Source organism: Myotis lucifugus, unplaced genomic scaffold (assembly GCF_000147115.1).
Source record: "Myotis lucifugus unplaced genomic scaffold, Myoluc2.0 scaffold_5, whole genome shotgun sequence".
NCBI classification, from domain to species: Eukaryota; Metazoa; Chordata; class Mammalia; order Chiroptera; family Vespertilionidae; genus Myotis; species Myotis lucifugus.
The window spans coordinates 12275415-12301102 of NW_005871053.1; the positions used below are offsets into that span (position 1 = coordinate 12275415).

Below are 25688 nucleotides of genomic sequence, written 5' to 3' on the forward strand. Positions count from 1 at the left end.
TTATTATTGTTCTCCTGAAGCTCTTCAAATGCTAAGTATAGGAAAGCTTCCACGGCCGGAATTAACAGAGAACAATTATTTATTACAGCTTTGAGAAGTTAGGTTTTAAAAAATATATATAATTTCACAAACTACTTAGTTTTTTTCTTGTGTTTATTTGATTATAAACATAAACTGAAAGTAAGAAAATAAATATTAATAATTTCCATTTATCACATATAATTAAAATACTTTATAAAAATGATTACTTATTTTCACAATGATCATCAAAGGTAAATATCATTTTACAAATGAGGAAGAAGAGTCAGAGAGATTGAGAGTTGCCCCCGTTTTGAACCCAGGTCTGTTAAGTGCCAAAGGCTTTTCACTCTCTAAATCATTCTTATCAAGATAGAATCATTTGAGTACATATTAAATACTTGAATGCAATGAATTCTCTATAGTGCATGTACTGTTACACTAACATGGCAAACAAACCAGAATTTTCCTATGTCACAAGACATCATTCTCTGATTGGATATTCTTGGCCTCATACCAGCATAACTATACTCTAAATATTTTAAAATCATGGTTTCTTTATGTAACATTTTTGTTAATAGTAATTTTAATTTTCTCATTCCACTCACAGTTTCAATTGCTGTTGAATAGCAAGGTACTATTTTGGTGAATCTGGCCAGAAAGTAAGCTTTACTATAAAGAAAATATACAAGATAGGAATCATTGCTTATTTTTAATGCATCTTTTGAAGTCCATTTTAGGTCACAAGTCAAAACATAGTGCCTGGCCACAGTGGCTCAGTGGTTGAGCCAGGAGGTCACAGTTCAAGTCCCAGTCAGGGCACATGCTAAGTTTGGGGGTCTTGGTCTCCAGAGGGGGGCGTGCAGGAGTTAGCTAACCAATGATTCTCTCATCATTGATGTTTCTATCTCTCTCTCCCTCTCCCTTCCTCTCAGAAATCAATAAAAATACATTTAAAAAAAACATAGTAAAAATAGTCAAAGTATGGTGAATAACTGACTGTACTCTTTTTGTTGTTGTTGTTAATCCTCACCTGAGGATATTTTTCCATTGATTTTTTTTTTTTTTGAGATAGTGGAAGGGAGAGAGACACATGTGACTGTACTACTTACTGAGGAAGTAAAATCCTTTCCCAATCACGCTAAATAAAGAGACTTTTACATCATTTATGTTTCTACAATGAATTGTCCTATAGCTATATTTGATTTCAATTATACTAGTATATTGTCATTCTTATATAAACAACCATATTATAAGAGGAATTGTTTCCATTACCATCTTGTTGGTCTCTATTTTTTCTCCCCATGGGTTAAGTACAACATAGTATTATGATTCAGACCCTGAAGGATTCTGAGAGATGTGATGTTGTGCTCATGTTCTCTAGGTGACTTTGGATGGCCATGACATTCGCTCTCTTAACATTCAGTGGCTTAGAGCTCAGATCGGAATTGTGGAGCAAGAGCCTGTTCTGTTCTCCACCACCATTGCAGAGAATATTCGCTATGGCAGAGAGGGGGCGACGATGGAAGATATAGTCCGAGCTGCCAAGGAAGCCAATGCCTATAACTTCATCATGGAGCTGCCACAGGTACCCCTAGCCTCTCATTCAGAGGGAAACTCATGAATTGTAGAAGGGAAAAATGTTCTATGAGATGTATTTCTTTGCATTTGAATCCTAAATCATTAAATTCTTAATGTCATGTTTTTGTGTCATGCTGGAAAAGTACCATGAGTTTTCCCCTTTGTTTGAAGCCATGTTGTTAATCTACTGAAAGTCTACCAAGCTGGGCAATGTTCTTTTATTTTTATTTTTATTTTTTTTAAATATATTTTATTGATTTTTCTACAGAGAGGAAGGGAGAGGGATAGAAAGTTAGAAACATCAATGAGAGAGAAGCATCAATCAGCTGCCTCCTGCACACCCCCCACTGGGGATGTGCCCGCAACCAAGGTACAGGCCCTTGACCGGAATCGAACACGGGACTCTTCAGTCCCCAGGCCGATGATCTATCCACTGAGCCAAACCGGCTAGGGGGGGAATGTTCTTTTAAATGCTCCTTTTGACATTGATACAATTTCCTTATTCTATCTATTAAGCATTTGTCAAAGCAGATGATAAATTTGTTATGTGGCAATAACTTGCACGTTGCTCTTTTGATGTCTCCCATTGTGGTTTAATTTTCTTATACTTAGGTGGCTAATATGTCCGCAGCACTGTATCTAACACATTCCAAAATTCCTCATTTATCTTCATTTTCAGCAACAATGACAACAAAACCAATTCCATATTATTATATGAATTTTGCCTGAGGCTAATGGTTAGCTAAGTCAAAGAAGCGTTGTTATTCGTTAAAACATATATAGTGCTTCCTACAAACCAGGCATTGTTCTAAGCACTTTAATCTATTAATTCATTTAGGCCTCTGAGAGGTCAAATAACTTGTTTAAGGCAGGAGAGACAAGGTTCACACTCAGGTGGTCTGGCTCCAGAGTCTGTACTCTAGAATAATTTCTAGTCCACCTTCTAAATTTCCTGTATGAATAGGATTACAGCCATGAGTATACTAGTAATATAGCCTAGTGACTAAAGAGCATAAAACTCTGGCATCACACTTCCTCCATACAGGCCCCAGCTTCTCCACTTGCAAGCTTTATAAACTTGGAGAAGTTACCTTACCCGCTTGCACCCCAGCATTTCCTTATCTATCAATTGAGGGGAATAGTAGCACCTACCTCATAGGATGAGTGTAAAGCTCAGCTCTGTGCTTTCTTTATACATGGTAGGTGCTCAACTCACATTGGCTAATAATATGCAAGATGAGAGTCTGACCTGTTGTGAGGTTCCAATATAATGCTAGACATGCAAGACATGCAAGATACTTGGCCACTGTTTGCTGTCGATGGTGATGGTTATAAAGGTGGCTTGGTATTTCACAATATAAAGACAGCTTTAGCATTGTGTTTTTCTGTGTTGTCTAGCTAGAGAAAAGAGATGAGATCTGATAAGTGCTCTAATCCTCTAAAATGGATTTTCAGGATCTCAATCAACTTTTAGTTGGTGGAAACATTTTATTTGAAGTTGAGCTAAGCAGAAACATTTATACAGCCAGTGAACCTGGGAATAAGAGATTAAATCAATTTTTTAAAATCTTAAACACAAATATTGATGAGACCTGTTTCAGGAAAGGGTATTTCAGTAAAAGTTAGACCTCTGAAAATTCATGTTTGAGGAGGAAGCTAGAAAGGACCTCATGATGGATTAGTTAGGAGTCTTCAAATTCTTCCTATTCATGACTGGGCTCACTTCCTTTCTAGCAATTTGACACCCTTGTTGGAGAAGGAGGAGGCCAGATGAGTGGCGGCCAGAAACAAAGGGTAGCCATTGCTAGAGCCCTGGTTCGAAATCCCAAGATCCTGCTTTTGGACATGGCCACCTCGGCACTGGACAATGAGAGCGAAGCCATGGTGCAAGAGGCATTGAGTAAGGTTTGTGGAAAGTCTGAGTTCATTTTACATATGGAAATGTTTGTGCTGTTGTAGGAAAGGCTGCTTATTGAGTGTGGGGGGGGGAGCGAGAGAGAGAGAGAGAGAGAGAGAGAGAGAGAGAGAGATGCTACATGGGTCCGTGGGTCGATGTATCCAGTCTGACTGTTTAGAAAATATTGGCTGACTGCAATGTTCCTCACAATTAAACAGAAGACAGTTATGATTTGCTTCCAGAAGTTGCACATGTAAAAGTTAAAATCTTGTTAGGTCTAACTTAAAATGTTTGAGTTTTATTTTATTTCTTTTTTAATCCTCACCCGAGGATATTCTGCCATTGATTTCTTAGAGATAGTGGAAGAGAGAGGGAAAGACAGAGAGAAATATCGATGTGAGAGAAACACATCGATTGGTTGCCTCCTGCACTTGTCCTGACCAGGGTCGGGCCAGGGAGGATCCTGCAACTGAGGTATGTGCCCTTGACCAGAATCAAACCCGGGAACCTTTGGTCTGCAGGCCAGCACTCTATCCACTGAGCCAAACTGACTAGGGCAAAATCTATGAGTTTTAAATTTTCCTTTTTTGTTTATAGCTGTTGATTAATAGCAACAACTGGACCAACAATGTGAGAAAGTGCGCTGGCTATTTCTAATGTCTGCACAGCCTATTTAAGGATTCTCCCAGGGACTGAGGCTCTGACTTACTTGTGAATTCCGAGATGAACCAAAGGTCGATGCCAGTTCTGTCTTACAGTCTCAGTTAACGGTGCACTATGCATTGTTACAGATTCAGCATGGACATACCATCATTTCAGTCGCTCATCGCCTATCCACGGTTAGAGCTGCAGATGTCATTATTGGTTTTGAACATGGTGCAGCAGTGGAAAGAGGTACACATGAAGAACTGTTGGAAAGAAAAGGAGTTTACTTCACTCTAGTGACTTTGCAAAGTCAAGGAGATCAAGCCCTTAATGAGGAGGGCATAAAGGGTAAGTGCCTTGTTCATTATGCTTCTATATTATATTAAATAGTTAATGTAATAATGCTTTATGTTTTTCTATGTATTTTAATATACACTGTCTTATTTGTTCTCCCAAAAGCCCTTGGAGGCATTATGTAAATGATACAGGAAAGGACAGGCACTCAGGAGGTTCAGTTATCTGATCAAGTCATAGAGCCCAGGTGTTCTGTTGAAGAACATTCAACTTCATCCCTCCCTCTTACCCCACTCCCCCCCCCCCCACACACACACACTTTGCAAATAAGAGAGACTCTCTACAGTGTCTTGCACACAGTAGGAGCTCTATTCTTGTTGGTTGAGTGAATGAATCAATGACTAAAATGTTTTGTGCTTATTTTCACTAATGTAAATAGATACTTCAGGCCCTAGCACACCTTCTCTTTTTCAATCTGAATTTTCAGTTTTGGTGGTTTATCTCAACCTACATTAATCAACCACTCCACACTTTCTCTACCATGTCACATATCAATTTTTGAACTCCACTGGGTATAATTGTATAGTTACAGACTATACAATTATATAATTATATAGTTACAGACTATACAATTATATAATTATGTAACTTTATACATATAACATGTGTGATTTATTCTGAAATGATTTTTTTTAAATTTGGTGAGTCTATCATTTTTTTCCTACTTCTAGTGGTCTTCCTTTAAGGTTTTTATGATTCATGCTATAAGATATCTGTTTCTGTGGCGATAACACATAGGTTATTATACATATGTAGTTTGAAAGATTCAATCTTGCCGATTATTTTGAAATTTTTTGTTAGAATGTGCTGGACAAGGGCTATTTTACTTATTGCAATAAAGTTAATAGTTAATGTCTGTTTTAGCATCAGGCATGGTAATTATGTGCGAGGCAAGCATAGTAAGTAATTTTATTTTGATATGGTTCTGTTTATTGCATACACTAAGGAATCCCTCATGCTGTGTTGAAATAGGAAAAGATGACACTGAAGGTGCTTTACTTGAGAGCAAACAGACCTTTCGCAGAGGGAGCTACCGGGCTAGTTTAAGGTAAGTTTGAGCCATGGGGCAGATTTTAAGGTTTTCAAATATTCTTAGGATTCTTAGGTAATATTTTGGGTACTACCAGGAAAGCCCTAAGCACAGGCCCAAGTCTTGTGTAATAGGAACATGCAAATGAATTCTTGGTTGCTATATTGACAGTCCTGTTTCTAATTAATGGGGAGTTTTTGTTTAACTTTAGCTTCTCATTTTATTAGGGTTAGGGTCATGATAGAGATGCTCCATAGTTAAAATGTTGTTTATTGAACTTAGAAACATGGTTGTTTTAGAAAATATCTGTATTGAGTCCTTCCCACCAAAGCTAACTGTGGTATGAATTACCATCTTACATGGAGGTCAGATTCATTTCTTTAGCTATACTCTTTAACCTTCTGAGTTGCAACTGAATTCAAATATTTCTTCCAGAGTAACCTTCTGAAGTCAAATCATGTTTTAGTTAGATGAAATAAGAAATGCATTTTTTAATGTTTAAAGATAATTTCCCCAAACATCGGCTATATATTTATTTAGTTTATATTTTAGATTTTTATTTTTCTATGGATAAATATATCAGTATTCACTCTCAAAACATATTTTTGTTGTTGTACGCTGTTAGTAAGACTGTAAATTTAGGCTTTCGTCCTGGTTTAAGTGTTTTAATAAAATAATTCCTTTAATATTAAAAAGATTTTTTTTCTCAAGTTAGGATACTACAGTAGGCAATGAACTGACAGCATATTTCTCTAACATTTTCTTACATTTCTAGATCATTTAATTCAGGACTTGCTCATTCAAGATAACTAGCTAATCATTTATTGAAAAATGGCTAAAGAGTTTAAAACAAAACATTCAGGTAACAACTTCCAGTAGTACAAACATAAATTTATTTATTTTTAATATTCAAAGGGTAGTTCACTAAGTTTATGCTTAGAGTTTTTATTTTTCCTTTGGAGAACAGATCATTCATAAAAATTTCATGAAATGCTAGTTTTATTGAATTTAGAAAAGAATAAATTGATAGCTTGATGAACCAAATTCCAGCTGTTCTAAGTAGTTTACTTACAATCTGTTATCAGGACCAGATAACCATTTTAATACAAACATTTCCTATTTGACCATTTGTTCTCACAAAGTCTAGATTTTGGTGACTAGGATGAGAAATCCAGAAATACAATCTATACACAGAAAGAAGCTATTAACTTCCTGCAGAGAAAGATTTATAACTTTAAATGAGAAGATGGTTAAAAATATCTCATTGTGTAGGCTGACAGATTTTTAAATTTTTTTTTGCTAAAAGATGACTAAGTGGAATGTTAATTTGTATCTTATTTCCTTGTCTAAGGTCTTTCTGAAGGCTAAGTCTCTCTTTAGTCATAGATTTTAGGTTCAAGAACAATTTAATGGGTGTAGAAATTAATTTTCTAAATAATAATGTTGAGAGCAAGTATTATTTATTCAGCTAACTTATTTCCCAATTTAGCTGCTTTTGTTTGTGCTGAGAAGTAGTAAAGCAGCTTCTGAGAAAGGGAGTGGCAGATTTGTAGGTTTCTGGAAGGGCTTAGGTAGAATTATAACTCTGGTGTTTATGGTAGATCAGAGGGGGAACTGCCTGGCAGATAGGGTGCCTGCCGAGCTGTCTCACTGGGACAGCCAATCCTAGACAGGTGGAATGGTGTGAGGGATAGGAAGGGAGGGAGGGAGGGAGAGAGAGAAAGAGAGAGAGAGAGAGAGAGAGAGAGAGAGAGAGAGAGAGAGAGAGACTTATGAAATGTAATATTAAAGTAGTAGAAATCCGAGGGGACAAGGATGGAAGGTAGTCAAGTATATTTTGACACTTTCCTCTCTTCATATACTCCTACTATGGCTTCTAATGCTCTGAGTTTTATTTCAGCCCCATGAGCTTAAGTCTCAGCCCTGTCATGCACTCTGCTCTCTCCAGGTGACACATGTCTATTCCTTACACCATCTGGACAAGACAGTTCCTCCTTAGTTACCAAACTCAAATGACTCCGTTGCTGTAGAGCTTCAGGTCAGATTGGGAGGGGAAAGGGGTGCCCCAGAAGAAGCCAGTGTGGTAGCAGGCAGTAGGAGATAAGGAGTGACTTCATGCCTGTTCATAATGAAGTTTGGCAAGAGTTTGAATATGTAAGAGCAAGGAACAGGGAGGAATTGAGATAAATGCACCTTGTTGAAACTGGGTGACTAAGAGGATGGCAGTACCATTAACAGAACGTGGTAACAAATTAGATTAATTAAGTCGATGTGTTACTGCCTTCTCAGGAAGGCTAAAGGAGCATGTGTAATAGCAGGCACCACCCTGATATTGGTTTTAGTCCAACTGCACCTGGATACAAAGGGTAGAGGCTTGTGAATGGTTCCATCTGGATTGCACTAAGCAGTTGACATAGGTCTCTTCATCTCTTACGTTGCTCTCTTACACCATATGGCTTCCAATTAAGTGCTTCAATCAGGAAACTTCCCTCCTCCCAAGTCGTCAGCATTGCCTTTGTCACTGAAGACACTGTTTGCAAATGAATGAAAACCTAACTTGACCTGGTTTAACCTTTAAAGGGAGAGAAGCAGTTGACTTTGACTTAAGGAATAGTAGAATGCTTTGGCTTCAGGCCAGGCTGGGGTGTCAATGATTTGTCCAAGTCTCTCTCCTCAGCTCTACTTTTTTTTTTCACTATTGGCTTTATTTTAAGGGAAACTTCTTTCCTTAAGAGTTTCAACATAATTGCCATCAGCTCCCAAAGCTACATATTCTCAAGCTTAATCTAGAGGAGAGTAGAATCTCTTTCCCAGAAATCGCAGGAAAATGAAACAAAACAACCTGAACCAATCACTTCCTATATCTGCCCTGTACTAAGTATATCTAATGAGTGTTCCTGTTCTCTCCTCTCTTCATGCTTCCGTTTACACTGTTCTCTCAATTAGAAATGCTTTTCCTTCTAGTCTACAAAACCCAAACCCTACCTTAGTTACCTCTTCCGAGAAGCCTTCTATGGTAACATCTACCATACATGTCTTTTTCCTTTATATTTTCATACTCTTTATTCAAACCTGCCTTATAGCACTTAGCACATTTTTCCTTACATCAGGATTGGGTGTACATGTGTTGCTCCTCTATATGATTTAAGTTCCTTAAGGGACAAGTCTGTCATTGACCAGTCTTTGTATCCCCCACAGCACCTAGAATATTGCATGCTGTAGGTGCCCAATAAACTTCTGTTGAATCAATGAATGAACACACCAAATTAAATTATATTTCAATAAAATTAAATGCATCGCTAGGGGTGGTATATAGCCTGGAGAATATGTCACTAGGGGTTCTATTTACTTTCAGACTAGCTCATTTGTATAGAGGTGGCAAAACTTTGAAGTATACAAGTATAAGGTGATGGGGGGGAGGCAGGGATGGGTAGATAAAAATACAGCCAGAAGGGAAGTAAAGGCAATGACCTATTGCTATGATAGCAATTAGCAGAGCCATGTGGGTTCAGAATGGATTTGAGTCATACACCTTTTTCTGGTAAACTAGTAGGACAACTTTGCCCCCCTTCTTTTTCTCCCTTCTGGGTCAAGGTCTAGCTTAGGGCCCAGAGCAACCCCACTGATTAATTCTGCCCTAAGAATAACTCTGTCTAGTCTAATCAGAAAGATCCCTTATCTGGTTACCAGGTGACCTGGAAAACATTTCTGTTTATTTGACACATGTCTTGTAAACTTGGATACCAGTTGACTTCTGTTCCAACCTGCCCACAATCTACAAATGGTTTCATCTTTTTATTTACAGAGCTTCCATCCGGCAACGCTCCAAGACTCAGCTTTCTTACCTGGTACATGAACCTTCATTAACTGGTGTTGATCATAAATCTACTTATGAAGAAGACAGAAAGGTCAGGCACCAATCATTCATGGGGGAATAGAAGAAGCCTCTCCTGGGGACTATTGTATGCAGGCCTAGAATATGAGCTTTCAAGGCCTATATCTAGTAATATTTCACTGCCGGACTAAAGGGGAGAACATATTAAGACCTGATGGAAACTCTAAATTTTACGCAATGTTTTTAAAGAAACATATATTAATTAATTACTTTTAAGAATGTGTGGTAACTAAAACTGGACTATTAATGGTTAATAGTTCTTAAATGTACCATTCTAGTAAACACAGGCAAATTACATGTACTTAGCAGATTACTTGATTATGTAGGCATCCTTTTAAAGTTTTTAAGAATATCTGAAAACTTTTTCCTTCCAAAATTTTAAGTCTCTTTCTTAAATTGTAATAACCTTGGCAAAAGTGTTTGATCAACAAACATATTTGATAAGGCTAACCTTATTCAAGTTATCACAAATTTTTTTAATTGACATACAACATACCTTACAAAATGACCCCCACAATAAGTCTAGTTACCATCTGTGGTAACTAATCAATACTATTAATTTTAACACAATTCCAAACAACACAAAGATGAAAGAGATAGGAGAGGGCTCAACCCATATCCTATATAATAAAAGGCTAATATGCAAATTGTCCCCTCGGGAGTTCGACCCGGAGACCAGGAGTTTGATCGCTTGCTATGATGTGCGCTGACCACCAGGGGGTGGTGAGGAACATGGTGGGTGACCAGTGGCAGTGGTGGGGTGCTGAGGCAGTGAGGGAAGGAGGAGGCGGGAAGGCTGGGAAGTGGGGAACCTGATCGGCCCTGATCACCGGCCAGGCCTAGGGACCCTACCCGTATACAAATTTTGTGCACCGGGCCTCTAGTAGCAATATAAAACTTTCTTCATTGGGATGCATGTATCCAGAGCTGTTGTGGGCACTAACTTTCACATAAGGTGACCATCCTCCTCCCGAAATCATTGCACTTTAATCATTGTACTTCATTCTTCAGCCCTGACACTCTCACTTTTGATCCCCCATTACTCTTCACATGACTCTTTTCATGGAACTCTTCTTATTAAACTTGATTTGAGATCATTTTGTCTTATCCCCTTGCTAAACTATAAGCTTCTTAAAGTTAGTGACTATATATTATTTGTATTTGTATCAACTTGGGCACCTTGCTCAGTGCCTGCACCTAGTAGGACATCAGAAGATTTTAAAACTAGTATAAAAAATGGAATTGCTACAATAAAATAAAGCCTAAACCACTATTTATCAAAGCAAATAAGTCAGAGAATATTTTAATTACAAGCACAATTATTATGCATGATGTAATTTCAAATTATCTTTAAAAATTCATTTTGGAAGTAATTGTACATTGGCTCACAGTGACAGAATTGGAAGAAAGTACAATACTATTTATGACCTTATGACTAAGAAGGACTCTTAAGTTTCTGTTTGCTTTTAGTGTACTAATCATGAATAAGTAGAGATTCCACTACCTAATAGAGTTGTTGTAAGTATGTTTCATAGATGAACGCTGTTTCTCTGGAGCAGCAGGATGAACCACAGTGAGAGAAAACATTTAGCAAGCATGATTCCTTACTGCATTTTGCTGGTAAGGACTCAAGCCCCCTTCTGGTTCTAGAAACAGGTATTTCATTTCCGTTCAGGTGCTGCCATTAATAACTACAAGAAGCATGAGGTAGGGAGTTTACTAGAGCTTCCAGGGAGAAAGATCCAAATACGATGTTGAAATTTCAAACAACAGCACCAATCATAGTCAATTTTTACATTTTTATGTTTTTTCCCCTAGTTTCTGGGTAAACATTTGACAATAAAAGCAAGAGTTGGGACGAAGAAAAAGGAAATGGGATTTTGCTGTTGTTGTTGAAACTGGTAGATGGCCCAGCATAGTTGCAGAGAACAATTAGATTCCCTGGAGTCACATTCCCATGGAGTGCTTTTACTGCAGGGAAAACTCCAAAGGGAGTCATTTAACTAAAGGGAAACAAATCAAATATAGAGATTAGTTTTAGAGACATAACAATGCTCCATGTAATAGTCTACTCATTAGCATTGCAAATTAGAATGGAACAATTAAACTCAATTAAATGTTAACCAGTATAATTTTAAAAAGTGCCACTTTATATTCTCTCTCTAGTTAAGGGAGACATAAAGAAGAACGAGGAAGAAAATAACAGGAAGCCAATGTGGTTTTGCTAAAACTCCAAAAGGAAAAAGATCTTATGCTTCTATTAATACTGCTTGCTTGTATGATAATTATCTTAGAGCCTTTTAGATTTAAAAAAATCAAACATTTTTAAGAGGAAAACAGTAGACTACAGGTTAATAAATTTTAAATTATGGAGTTTCTAATCCCAGTAAATTTTAAAGTATTTTACATATTTGGGTTGTTCTAATCCCAAGTAAATTTTAAAGTATTTTTATAGTTCACTAAATTCTGCCCAAGCACTGGTGAAATTCTTCCTTTTTCTCATTTTGATGTGGAAGCTCTAACCTTATCTTCTGTAAAATTGGGAAATGTTATATCTTTTGTTGCAAAAGGTTTAATTACATAAAGAAGAAGTTATCTCCACCTTGTGGTTTCTTAGAGTTTTGACTCTGAAAACTTAGAAGAGAAAGTCTGTTTTGAAACTCTAGTTAGCTGGGTCACAGCTGAGACTGTTGTAATGTACCCCGCGAATCACAGAAGGACGCCTTAAGAAGTCGAATTAAAGAGTCACATTTATTGCAATCCGGGACTATGAGGGGACATTCCCAAATCTCATAGTAATAAGATGGTGGCAAAACCAGACTTATATAGGCAAAAATCACAAAGGTATTGATTACATCCCAGGGTTTGGAATGAGGCACCTGGCTCGCAAAAAAGCAGATTACAGAAGCAGAATTAAGCATGTTAATTATAGTTTCAGGTCCCGGGGTCACTGAATTGACAGAAATACATTATCTAGAGCCTTTGGGTAACCTGGGTTAAACTTAGGCATGTTATCTAAATTATAGTTCTGGGTCTCCCGGATCACTGAGTTGATAGAAACACATTATCTAGAGCCATCGAGGCAATTTAGAGTAATTGCACTGTCCTGGTCTTAGGACCACTGAGTCAACTGGAATGCACCACCTGTGGCCACTAAAACAATTTAGGGTAATTGTGCTGTCCTGTTTCCCAGGTACAGAAGAATGTGCTTCGATAACCAGTAAGATCACAATCAATGGGATAGTCATTCAATCAATAAGTCATTCAATCGAATGGGATGACTTATACAATTTAGAAAATCAAAGTAACCTGTCCATTGTTAAACAAAGCAAATCGGTACCATACTTCAAGACTACAGCCCATTTCTCCTCCCTCTCCAAGCTGTACTTTTGGCTCCCAGAAATGGGTCTGATTTTAGTGGTAATGCTGATAAAATTCAGCTTAGAATTAGGGGATCCTGCAGGCTAGAGGTTTCAATCTCTGATATCTAGGAAAGAGTTCAGGAAAACTAGAAAAGACAAGGTAGAATATAGGGGTATGGCCTCGCCGGTGTAGCTCAGTGGATTGAGTGTCATCCAATGCAACAAGAGGTTGCTGGTTTGATTCCTGGTCAGAGCACATGCCTGGGTTGTGGGCTTGATCCCCAGTAGGGGCCATGTAGGAAGCAGCCCATTAATGTTTCTCTCTCATTGATGTTTCTATCTCTCTCTCCCTCTCCCTTTCTCTCTCTCTAATATCAATAAAAACACATTAAAAAAAAAAGAATGCAGGGGTAGGCAAAAGTAGGTTAATAATAATAAATAATACAATAATAAATAGCAATACTACAAGAATAAACTCTATGTTTTGCATCCTCACAACTGTGAATCTACTTTTGCTTATGCCTGTATATATGAAATCAATTAAACTTGTTGGGGAGGAAACATTTCTTTCTACCCCTCTTGGTTCTTTGGGCTTTGTCTAAGGATTAAATTGGCATATGGGAGCTTCACGATAATATGAGGTTCAAAGACAGATAGGCAATTGAGGCTTAAATATCATCCAGAACTAAGGGGAAGGTGTTAAGGGTCTGGGACTTCAAAGGGCAGGAAAAATTTCACAGGAAGACAGGAAAAGTAAATGTTTGCCGAGCAAATGTTTGTTTGAAGAGACAAAGGAACATGGAGAATTTGACTAAGCAGGCCTTGCTAAATTCCCTGCTGTCTACCACACCTAGCTCATATTCTTTGTAGTTATCTCTGATTGTATAGCTCCATTCCTGAAATAGGCCTCTATCTAAATTCTTTTAGGCAGTTAAGGGGGAGGTGGAAAGCTGTTCCTGAGATGTTTGTTGCTTAAAAATAGTCAGCATCAAATAATCCTCATACCAAAAAGACATATTTGGGGTGTGTGAAATCCTGTTCCCCTGAGTGTCAATTATTAGAAACCCACCACTGCATCATAACTAACATATAGAATAGGGCTTAGGCATTTGTTTAAAAGGTATGACAGAGACAGGACCCATAAAAGTGACTATCAGTATTTATTCATTTGAAGAACCTCCACTTCTTGTCATAGTTACCATTTCTTTTTTTAAAATATTTTTTTATTGATTTTAGAGAGGAAGGGAGAAGGATAGAGAGATAGAAACATCAATGATGAGAGAGAATCATTGATCAGCTGCCTCCTGCGCGCCCCCTACTGGGGATCGAACCCTCAACCCAGGCACATGCCCTGGCCAGAATCAAACCTCAGTCCACAGGCTGATGCTCTATCCACTGAGCCAAACCGGCTAGGGCCATAGTTACCATTTCTTAAAGTCACTATTGAGGCAGAAGATCCCATGATTTGGCATGCAGAAACCAGCAAAACAAAATATAGATAGAAGGACATAAAATTTAAAAAGGAACTTATATTTTCACCTAACCTATACAAGGAGATGGAAGGAAGGAAACTGAGAAAAGCCCAGTGTCTAGCATTTAACCATCAACATAGTAGGTTTCATCCATTAAACATTTATTGCTAGCATTTAACCATCAACATAGTAGGTTTCATCCATTAAACATTTATTGCACGCACTGGAGTTGCTAGCAGGATACTTCTGTACATATGATAAACAAATGAGTTGCCCTTCTCCACGCACTGGAGTTGCTAGCAGGATACTTCTGTACATATGATAAACAAATGAGCACTGTGCAACCTGACGTTGCTACCACAGAGGCAGGAACTCTGCCATGAGGAAACACATGCATTTTTATAATTTTACCTCTCTCTTTCAGTTACTGGTTTGCCATGAATTTATTCATCTTTCCTTTAGTCATCTTAATTTATCTTTAGCTTTTTTTGGATGAGTAAATTTATTGGTAGATTTACAAAATCAGAGAGAAAAACATTCCATACATAATTATATTTTGTTTTATTCTTTTACTATGCCTTTAGCTACACCAAATAAAAGTCAATCAAAAGTAAATTACCCAGGGACAGATTTCTTAGTTTTTGCATCATTCAATCTTGGTAGCCACTCTTTTTGGGGGGTAAGAGGACAGTTTCCTTTAAAGTCCAACTTTTAGTAAAAGTGGACAAAAGAAAATTATTCGAATTAGTTAAATTTTGGTTCTTGTTAGTTTATCTTGGAATGAGAGCTACTATGCAGAGTTACTTCATATTGCCTTTCAATGTCTTAGATGTTGTTGTTTAGGGTTGGAGAAATCTTCAGGTATCAGAAGGGCAGAGAAATTTCTGTCATGTAAGGCTATGTGTGGACCATTCTGTGGGGAGCTGGTCCAGGAAATGTTAGAGTTTACTGTTCTAGCTGAGACTGACAAAATGTATAGTCACGTAATAACAGACATTAGTGCTGGAAGGGGTCTTAGTACTGCTGAGGATCTCACAAAAATGGGCTTTGTCACCAGAATTAACTGAGGAGTATTTTTTAAAACACACACTCATACTTAGGCTGACTAAATTAGAATAGCTGGTGATGGGACCCAGGAATCTGTGTATTTAATCAAAGATCCACATGAGTTTAGTATGCATCCAAATCTGGACACCAACCACTGTTGAGAACTGTAAGGAGTCTGATGTTTGCTCTATTGCAAGCTATCAAGTTAGCCTGACACAATTTCATGGATGCTGGCAGAATACACAACAGACCTGAGTCAGAGACAAGAGGTTTTGTTAGAGCAATGGCAGTAGCAAGAATAGCATTTACCTCACTGATTCCCTAGCCCAACCCCCACTTTCCCTAAGTTGAATTATGTCTAGGTCCAATGGCATTGAAAGATTGCATCACTTTGCCCTGGCCAGTGGTGCTAAATGGTTAGAGCTTTGGCCGCACACTGAAGAGACATGGGTTTGATTCCCTGTCAAGGGCATATGTACCTGGGTTGCAGGTCCCATCCCCGGCCCCAGTCAGGATCAATGTGCCTAACATCGGTATTTCTCTCTCTCTCCCCACCTCCCTTCCTCCCATCCACTCTTTAAAAATCAATGGAAATAATATCCTTGGGTGAGGATTAACAACAACAAAAAGATTGCATCACTTTGGAAAATGGCCTCTTCCAGGGGACATCAGGAAAGCAAGGGAGGTCTCAGCTCCTGACCTGGGAAATCCTGGTCTGAGATGCACAGAGGGCCAGATGATACCCATCAACGAAGGGAGAGGAATCTCAGGCTTAAGGAGCCTGACTCATAATGGGCAGTAAACACATCGGCCCTTTTCTTGGGATGGAGACACCATCTGTGTCCTCCAAGGCTATTTGCTATACAAACTTCCTTGAAAAAATAGTCTGAACAAAGGGAGTCAGTGCTTCTGTTCACAAGATGTGCAGAAACACAAGAGACCCATGTTTTGGAGAACTGTCTCCTCAAAATAACTTAGTCCAACTCTCTCATTTTGAGGATCAGGTAACTGAGACTCAAAAAACTCAAGTGCTCAGTGATGCATCTCATTGTTGGCTGTGTGTGGCTTGTCCAAGAATCCTGTTCTTTCTATGCCTCTTCCACTCAGCTTTCCCAGGCTCCTTTCTTCCTCTCTGGCATTGATTCCTGGAGTTAGTAAGCTGTCAGAAATAAAACCATCGAACAGAAGGACTTGCTGCATGAGAGAGTAGTAATGACAAGTGCAAGTGTTGAAGGCAGGCCAAGAGAGAACTTGAAATGAAGGCAGTAACACATCCATCTCCAGCTAAGCTGCCTTCCTCCATCCTATCTGGCTTGCAACTATAATGACATAGACATGATACAAGCTTTTATTTAAATTGAATTGGTAATATGATCTTTGATTTTATAAGCAAAAGGAAAGCATTTGAAATTCCTTGCTGTTGTATGTTCATTATATTCAGCTACGAAAAGGGTACATTACTATGTGTGTTATATATTTTTCCCCTTTATTTTTTTAAATTTATCTTCATTGTTGAAAGTATTATAGATGTCCTTTTCTTTTTTTTCCCAGTGACCCCTTCTACCTTGCAACTGCCCCTCCCAGGCCTTCACCACACTATTGTCTGTGTCCATGGACTATGCATATATGCATATAAGTTCACCGGTTAATATCTCCTCACCCACCCCTCAACCCCCACCTTCCCTCTGAGATTCATCAGTTTGTTCCATGCTTCTATATCTCTGGATCTATATTGTTCAGCAATTTATTTTGTTCATTAGATTCCACATATGAGTGAGCTCATGTGATACTTATCTTTCTTTGACTAGTTTATTTCACTTAGCATACTTTCCAGGTCTCTCCATGCTGTCTCAAATGGTAAGAGATCCTCCTTCTTTACAGCTGCATAGGATTCCATGATGTAAATGATTCGCAGATAACATGATATTGTACATAGAAAACCTTAAAGGCTACACCAAAAAACTACTAGATTTAATAAGTGAATTTGGCAATGCAGCAGGAAACAAAATTAACATCCACGGTATTTTTATACACCAATAATGAGCTCTCAGAAAGAAAAACTAAAAAAAAATCCCATTTGCAACAGAAAAATTAAGATATTAGGAATAAACTTAACCAAGGAGGTAAAAGACCTGTAATCAGAAAACTACAGGACATTGAAAAAAGAGATAGAGGAAGATATAAACAAGTGAAAGAATATATTGTGTTCATGGATTGGTAGAATCAACATCATTAAAATGTCCATACTACCCAAAGCATTCTATGGGTTCAATGCAATCCCTATTAAAATACCAACAACGTATTTCACAGGTCTAGACCAAATACTCAAAAAATTTATATGGAACCAAAAAAGGCCCCAAATAGCAATGGCAATGTTGAGAAAGAAGAACAAAGTTGGAGGAATCACAATACCAGATATCAAGTTATTCTACAAAGCCACTGTACTCAAAACAGCCTGATACTGACACAGAATAGGCATATAGATCAATGAAACAGAACAGAGAACCCAGAAATCAATCCAAGCCATTACATTCAATTAATATTTAACATAGGAGACAAGATCATACAATGGAGTAAAGACAGTCTCTTCAATAAATGGTGCTGGGAAAATTGGACAGGTACATGCAAAAACTATATATATATGTATATATATATGTATGTATATATATATGTATGTATATATATATAATATAGTGTATATATGTATATAGTGTATTTTAATAGAAGAAAATAAAAAATTATTATAGATCTACATAAGCCACCTAAAATCCTTTCTCAAATAAAGTGGGTAATAAATTTAAAAATTATTGAATACATGGGCCTAAGACAAAGCACTGAGTAATATCTATAGCCAAGGAAAAATGATAGTAAAAATGAGGTTGTGAATATAATATTTGCCTTCAAGAAGATAAAAATTTGCTAGCTATGACACTTTAATGGCAAATAAAAAAATCAGAATAGGAAAATATTAAAATAATCTTCACTCCTTGTGAAGAAAATGTGAAATTAAGAAATCCAAATAGATTACAGTTTAATTTGGGGTACTAATTAAGGTAAACCTTACAGAAAACATGTAAATGAGAATTGTTGACACAACTTCACAAATTTCAAGTTATTTTGCCTCTTTTTTAGATACACTGGCTTGCCTTGGGAGCTTTGAAAATTTCATAAGTCCTCAAATATGTAAATACTACTATAACACAAATATTTTTTTTTAAATCAGAAGTTTATTTTCCTCAAAGATGCAACATATTGATTACTCCCCAAGAGTCAATGTGTATGCAGTTGTGAAATGAAAACTGTAAACTCACTTTCAGAGGAGTAGCCCCTCTAGGCTCCTTCCTTCCAGTGACACCTGGGTCTCAAGAAATTTAAAACCAGTCCTCACAAAATAACAAATCACCACTCCTCATAGATCTTTGAGGTCACTCATAACCAGTCAAAACATGACTCTTCCACCTGTGAATGCTAAAGGGTCTGCTATATAAAAAAATAGTATGTAAAAAAGTGTCTGTGTGTACATTTGGATGATTAATCTAACCCTCTCTCCCCTCAAGGACAAGAACATTCCTGTGGAAGAAGAAATTGAACCTGCCCCGGTTCGGAGGATTCTGAAACTCAATGCTCCAGAATGGCCCTACATGGTGGTGGGGTCTGTGGGTGCCGCTGTCAATGGGGCAGTCACACCCCTCTATGCCTTTTTATTCAGCCAGATTCTTGGGGTAAGCAAACGGCTGGACTATCTTTAATCTCCTTACCTTTGGTGCTTCTATCAGTGGATATTGTCGTTTTTGATAGATTGGCTCTTTACTTACCAGGGAATGTGTTTAGTTTTTTTCTCATCTCTAAAGAATTAAAATGCCTCAAGTATCACATCACACAGCAGATAAGAAGGCGAAGCTAAGCTCTGCCATTTGGGCTGGCAGGACACTCATCGTCATCATCAAGTCTGTAAAAATGGCACTAAGGCTTCAAATTTAATGTTAGAAGAGGGCAATTAACCTACATGCAAACCAAATCAGAATGCAAACAGGTTTGTTGAATAATACAAAAGAATTTTAGGGCTATTTTTATCTTGCTGAACAGCTGAGGTACGAAGTTTTACTTATAATAGCAAGTGTTAGAGTACATTGTGTAACACACTGCTTTCCTGCTGATTAGAGAGAAAATGGGAAAAGGAGGGTGAAGTAAAATAGGAATTGGAAAAGATTACATTTATGTCATTTTTTCACTTCCTAGACGTTTTGAGTATTCTCCATCTGACTTCAGTGCTATAATAAAAAATAACTACAGACAGTAGACACTAGCTAACCACTTTCATATAACAGTACATTAACCTCTCCTAATAACCATCTGCAGTAGCTATTCTTATTGTTCCCATTTTACACAGGAGCAAACCAAGGCACAGAGAACTTAGGATAGCAAGTAGTGAATCTAAGATTCAAATTGAAGCAGTGTTTCTATAGAGTCAGGTTCTAATAAAACCTTATCATTGCAAAATTATTTATCAAAATGCTATCAAGTTTTCTTAGTTGAAATTTACACACACACACACACACACACACACACACACTATCCTGTGAGGTCAACAGAAAGGCAAACCTAGAATCTAGAGAACTTTATTAACTTGTTCAAGGTAACACAGGCATTAAGTGATGGGGCCAGGACTAGAACCCAGCCTTTCAGAAGCCTAGTCTAAAGGATCTGCCAGCACACCACATTGTCAGAGCTTAGTAGGAGTCCTAAGTTTTAGTTATTCTGTCTCTGTGTCTGTTCTCTCTCTCTCTCTCTCTCTCTGCCCCCTCCCCCCCCCCCCCCCCCTCTCCTTGTCTCTCTAGCAGAGCTCCTGACCAGAAAAAATGTCCCCACAGGCATGATTTGTATATAAAGACCTGGCTAGTCCACAGACAAAATCAAGTCAATCATGTAGGGAGGGCCCCAGCCTGGGCTTCAATTTTCACACTGCCCCCTTGTGGTAAGTGAGGAAATCATATTCACTTCAGGGAGAGGTAATTGAAAACACAGGGGACCTTCAACTCTGGTAAATCGAATTTCTGGTTATGTAAAACCTTTATGCTGAAAATCTTTTAAATAATTAATTTATATACCTTAATGTATACTAAGTGCAATATCCTAAAATAATAGAAATATTTGTTCACTCAACAGATATTTGTTATCTGCCCTAGACACAGTGCTAAGAACTTGGAAATGCAGTTATCAGTCATGGTGTCTTCCTTAATGGCATTTTAAGTCTCTGAGGAAGACAGGCATTAAACAAAAAAAATCCACTCATAATATAATTATTCAACAAACATTTATTGATCACTTATTGTTTAGCAGACACTGTTGCTGGTCTTGGGACTAGCAGAGTGGTGAACAAGAAAATCAAAGCCCCTTCCTGCTCTCATAAAGCTGATATTCTAGTAGCGAGAAGCTCTGGAAATGCATTGTACTTAGCAGTGATGTAGATGTAGAAGGTGCAGGGGATAGAGTTGAACCTATAAAGACTCAAGACTATGCCCTAGATGTTTGTTTTTAAAATAAATCCAGGGGGTCAGCATCTTTGCTGATCATTTCCTTCTGTTTTATAAAAGCAAAGTAAGGAATATACTCACCCAACTTCATCCTATAGATGAACTGCTGTGGAAAGAATCCTGGTTTTCCTGTCAGGAGACTTTACTTCTGAAACTGGCTCTGTTAGTTACTTATCAAATACTATATTTATCTTATTATTATTATCATTATTATTGCTTTTGGTGTAGAATTCAGCAATTTCCATAGAAACCTGGCCAGAGCCCTTCACTGCCATAATGGGGGGGTGGGGGGGGGCAGGGGGTATGTGGAGGGAGGGGAGCTTCATAAGTCATATGGGATCCCATCATAGCACTTTTCTAGGCCTCTGTTTCCTGAACTTTAAAATGAAGGACTAAGATAATTTCTAAGATACCTTCCAGCTCTAGTGATCTATGAAATGGCCAAAACAGAAAAAATTTGATTATTCTTCTATAACCCCTGCCCTCCTAGAGCACCCACCATTTATTTGTGGTGAGAATATTCTCTGTGATTCTTCTGGTCACAACCAGAAATCTTAGGAAAAACTTAACCCAATCAATTGAACTTTTCACTTAAGGGCTGCAGGATGAGAGTAGCAGGATCTTGGTCTAGTTGGTGAAATCCAAAGTCTTCTCATGGTTAATATCCTCCAGAGTTATATTTGCTAAGAGAATGATGCTAAACAAACTACTATATTTCCTCTCTGGTAATGAAGATTGTTTCTGTTTGTCTCTTATCACATATTCATAAGTAGATTCATGATATTTTTATAATCATGAGTCAGATAATAGTCTGCTTTTAATTGCGCTATTTTCATTCTGACATATGTAAAGGGCACAATGTTCACATTTAGTGTATTGAGACCATAGTTTGGCACATGGACTCAGCAAATTATTGGGTATTACTAGGAGCCTGATTGCTAAGCTAGTGAAGCCTCAATATACATGTAAGGCATAATTTATCTGACTCACATTCCCTGGGTCTTTTTGACTTGGAAAATGTGCCAAGTGTTCCAAGCACAGCAATTTGAATAGGGAAAGCACGAACTGTGGAGTCAGCTAGCCCTGGGTTTGTAGTAGTCTTTGCTCTGAACTCTGTGCATTTGGGCAAAGGGCTTCTCCTTGATGAGCCTTAGTTTCCTCATCTATTACATGGGCAAGAAAATCTACCACACTGGGTCGTGTTAAGAATCCCAATTTGAGTTATGGGGGGGAAAAAGAGGAACAAATGTAATAATCTGAACAATAAAGATTTAATTATTAAAAAAAAGAATCCCAATTTAAGGAAGTCTTTACAAGTTAAATTAGGTTAAGCAACACATTTGGCATCTGGTAAATAGCAAGAGTGTAGTGAATGTTTGTTTTCACCATAAGCGGATTTCCATTAAAAGAGTGGCACTGACGTATGCTCAAACCACTAGTCTAAGAACAGAGGAACCTATTGATGGATAGCCCTTTGGGTTGCAAGAACAAAGAAAGTACAAAGAACTCATGGGGCAGAATGTTATTTTAAAAGATTATGGATAGATAGAAGATCATTTTTGCTCTGGACAGTTATGTGGATTTAACATTAGCCAAATATTGTTGTTGTTTTTTAACACTGAGAAGATGGGTAATACCAAGAGCCAAAGAGTATGCTCAGAAGAAAGCCTTTGCACTGGAATCTGTAATATAGGCATTTCCTTATCCAGTAATAACCACTTGCAAAAAAAGACTTGATGTTTTGGCTTTAGTTTTCCATCTGGAAAATAAGAGTTAAACTGGATAATCTACAGCTCTATACTGTAGTCTGTGACTTTAGGGAGGAATGGACATCGTGTCATCACTGTTTGGGTTTGCAGGGGATCTGTATAGTGCTTTAAAAAAGCAAACTGAAATATATCTTTAAAGTCCTGAATTTTTAAACTTTATAAAGTAAAAATGTGAGCTATGCTATGCTGGGAGAATGACTGTGGTGACTCCTGAAACCACTTTTACTTGTATAAAGAACCATGAAGGCTCTAGAAACTTTCTGTCCTAGAAACAGTAAATCTCATTCATCTGGAACCCTTTTCCCACTTTGGAATTTGTGATAGTTAGAACTAGTTACTTTGGCCTGGCCGGCATGGTTCAGTGGTTGAGTGTCGACCTATGAACCAGGAGGTCACAGTTCGATTCCTGGTCAGATTTGATCCATGCAGAAGGCAGCCAACCATTGATTCTCTCTCATTATTGATGTTTCTATGCCTTTCCCCCTCTCCCCTCCTCTCTGAAATCAATAAAAAAATATATTTTAAAAAAAGAATGGGTTATATTGGCTTTACAAAAAAGGATCTGTTAATTGAGTAGTGTACATTGTTTTCAGGATATTTATTTGGCATATAGTGGTACTCAGTAAATATTTATTGAATAACTGGTTGCCTTTGAGCAATAAATAAGAATTTATTGTACAGCTCTATAATGTATGCTTTTTTTCTGAACTCTCCAGTTCCCTCGTTTAGTCTGAATTAGGAAGGTGTTGTTGTACCTAAAACCCCTTTCACTGTAGGGCAATGCCATTAGAATATGTGGCTGTTCTCTTCATTTTCTTATTGCAACAGCTTAGTCCCCAATCCATTACTTGAGCATATGTCTGTTAAGTGCAGAATATAGGTACTTGTGAGTATAGTTTACTACTTACTATAGGCTAAGAAAACCCACTCACAATTTTCATAGTTTTTTGAAAGGAATGTTTTCAGCGTCCGGTGATTTAGAGCCAACAACCTCAGCCTCAGATGGATGAAAACTTTTTTCTCTCCTAAGCCAATTCCAGTCAATATCTTGATAGCTAGTTGCTTTTTTAATGATGCCATTATTTGTGTGTGTGTGTGTGTGTGTGTGTGTGTGTGTGTGTGTATATATATATATATATATATATATATATATATATATACATATATATTCTAAAAAACTAATAACAGGCAATGTACCTGAGTGGGAATATCATCTTTATTGCATTTATTTATTTTTTTTGAATATATTTTATTGATTTTTCACAGAGAGGAAAGGAAAGGGATAGAGAGTTAGAAACATCGATGAGAGAGAAACATCGACCAGCTGCCTCCCGCACACCTCCCACTGGGGATGTGCCCGCAACCAAGGTACATGCCCTTGACCGGAATCGAACCTGGGGACCCTTCAGTCCGCAGGCCAACGCTCTATCCACTGAGCCAAACCGGTCAGGGCTTATTGCATTTATTATTGAAGAAAGACAGAGGTCATAATACTTTGAGTTATGTCCCAGATAACATTCTCAGATTCTCAAGTAACCTTCCTTCCTTCCTTCCTTCCTTCCTTCCTTCCTTCCTTCCTTCCTTTACTTTCTTTACCTAATTACATAAAAGATTTGAGGCATTTCATAACAGTTTTTCATCTATTTCAAAAGAAAGCCAACACAATTGCCTATATCAGGTAAAGAAACAAGACAACAATTCTGTAAATCATAACCATTGGTTTTCATTCTCCAGGCTTCCTTCCCCACTGGGAATTAAAGTACACACACTCAAAGTTAACTTTGGTTTAATTACTGGTAAACATTAATCACTTTAATGTTTAAAGTGAAATCGTTTTTAACTCAATGCTTAAGAGAAATTTCTAAAAGAAATTTGATTTTTCTTTGGTAATAATAAAGTTACTTTCTTGCTTACTGTCTTGCAAAGACTTTTTCACTTCCTGATAAAGAAGAACAAAGGTCACAGATCAATGGTGTGTGCCTGCTTTTTGTAGCAATGGGCTGTGTATCCCTTTGCACTCAATTTCTGCAGGTAAGGAATTTTATTTTTAAATAAGTGATTAAGCTATTTCCCTCTTTTCCCTGTTAACATATCACTAAAACTCTTTTATGTTTTAGGGATATGCTTTTGCTAAATCTGGAGAACTCCTCACAAAAAGGCTACGTAAATTTGGTTTCAGAGCAATATTGGGGCAAGACATCGGCTGGTTTGATGACCTCCGAAATAGCCCTGGAGCACTGACAACAAGGCTTGCTACAGATGCTTCCCAAGTTCAAGGGGTAAGCTATGGACAGGGTGGGGGTGTAGAGGGTATGTGCTAGGGCTGTTGTACCTGGAGTACATTTTCTTTCTTTTGAGCCTTCAGACAATCACCTATGTATTTCCTATGAAATAGGACCGTGCAGGATTGGAATACCCCAGAGCCACATTTCCCTGCATCTCCAATGCTAAGAAACAGGCAGTCAAAATATATCAGGGTTTTGGATTTCCTCTCAGGGTGGAGGCAAAGTGTGTGGGAAGAAGCCTCTCTAAGTAGTTTAGCACATCCTTCATTGTTCTTTGTTCTCAAAGTGTAATCATTGGCTTATACTGAAAGTATACTCATTTTGAAAGGTTTAGTAAGCATTGTCTTACTGTGTTCATATTCTGTTTGGGTCTTGCATACAGTATGAAGATGCAGATTATTTTTTAATAGCACTGCCTTAGCACCCATGGTTGCCTAATAGCTTACCTTTGGTTGCCTTAAATAATGCTAAAGTCTCTTTAATTTTGAAAAGCAGTCCTGTACTTGTACCTACCCATGTGTTTTCTACACAGAAGGCACCAACCTTTGGTCATATTTGCATAGCTGCAAGTGAAATGAAGACTTGGAACGATTGAATACTTTTGATTAATATAAGTAATCACCACAATGCTCCAATCTCTACCTATATTGAGACCGAATCCATTTTGTCTCCCTGTGTTGGCTAAACATCTGTGTATTAAGTCAGCATGTAATATGGTACCAATGAGCAGGCTAACTTCAGTGAGAATCAAAGTGGTGTCTTTTCATAGTCTTGTATGAATTTCAAAATGGTAATTATA

The 25688-nt window shown here is 37.7% G+C and overlaps 1 protein-coding gene across 2 annotated transcripts in view; it reads left to right on the top strand.

Annotated features, from left to right (window-relative positions):
• The window catches only part of ABCB11 (ATP binding cassette subfamily B member 11), an 83047-nt gene that overhangs the window by 42589 nt on the left and 14770 nt on the right, over positions 1-25688 (top strand). Inside the window, exons 14-21 of one of the 2 annotated variants that reach the window (XM_023745221.1) lie at positions 1403-1606; positions 3334-3504; positions 4288-4489; positions 5474-5543; positions 9331-9433; positions 18859-19023; positions 24531-24635; positions 24722-24883. In XM_023745221.1, the coding sequence (XP_023600989.1) occupies positions 1403-1606; positions 3334-3504; positions 4288-4489; positions 5474-5543; positions 9331-9433; positions 18859-19023; positions 24531-24635; positions 24722-24883 (1182 nt within the window). Of the gene's footprint in view, positions 1-1402; positions 1607-3333; positions 3505-4287; positions 4490-5467; positions 5544-9330; positions 9434-18858; positions 19024-24530; positions 24636-24721; positions 24884-25688 lie in introns of both variants that reach the window. The other variant, XM_023745216.1, reaches the window with a different exon arrangement.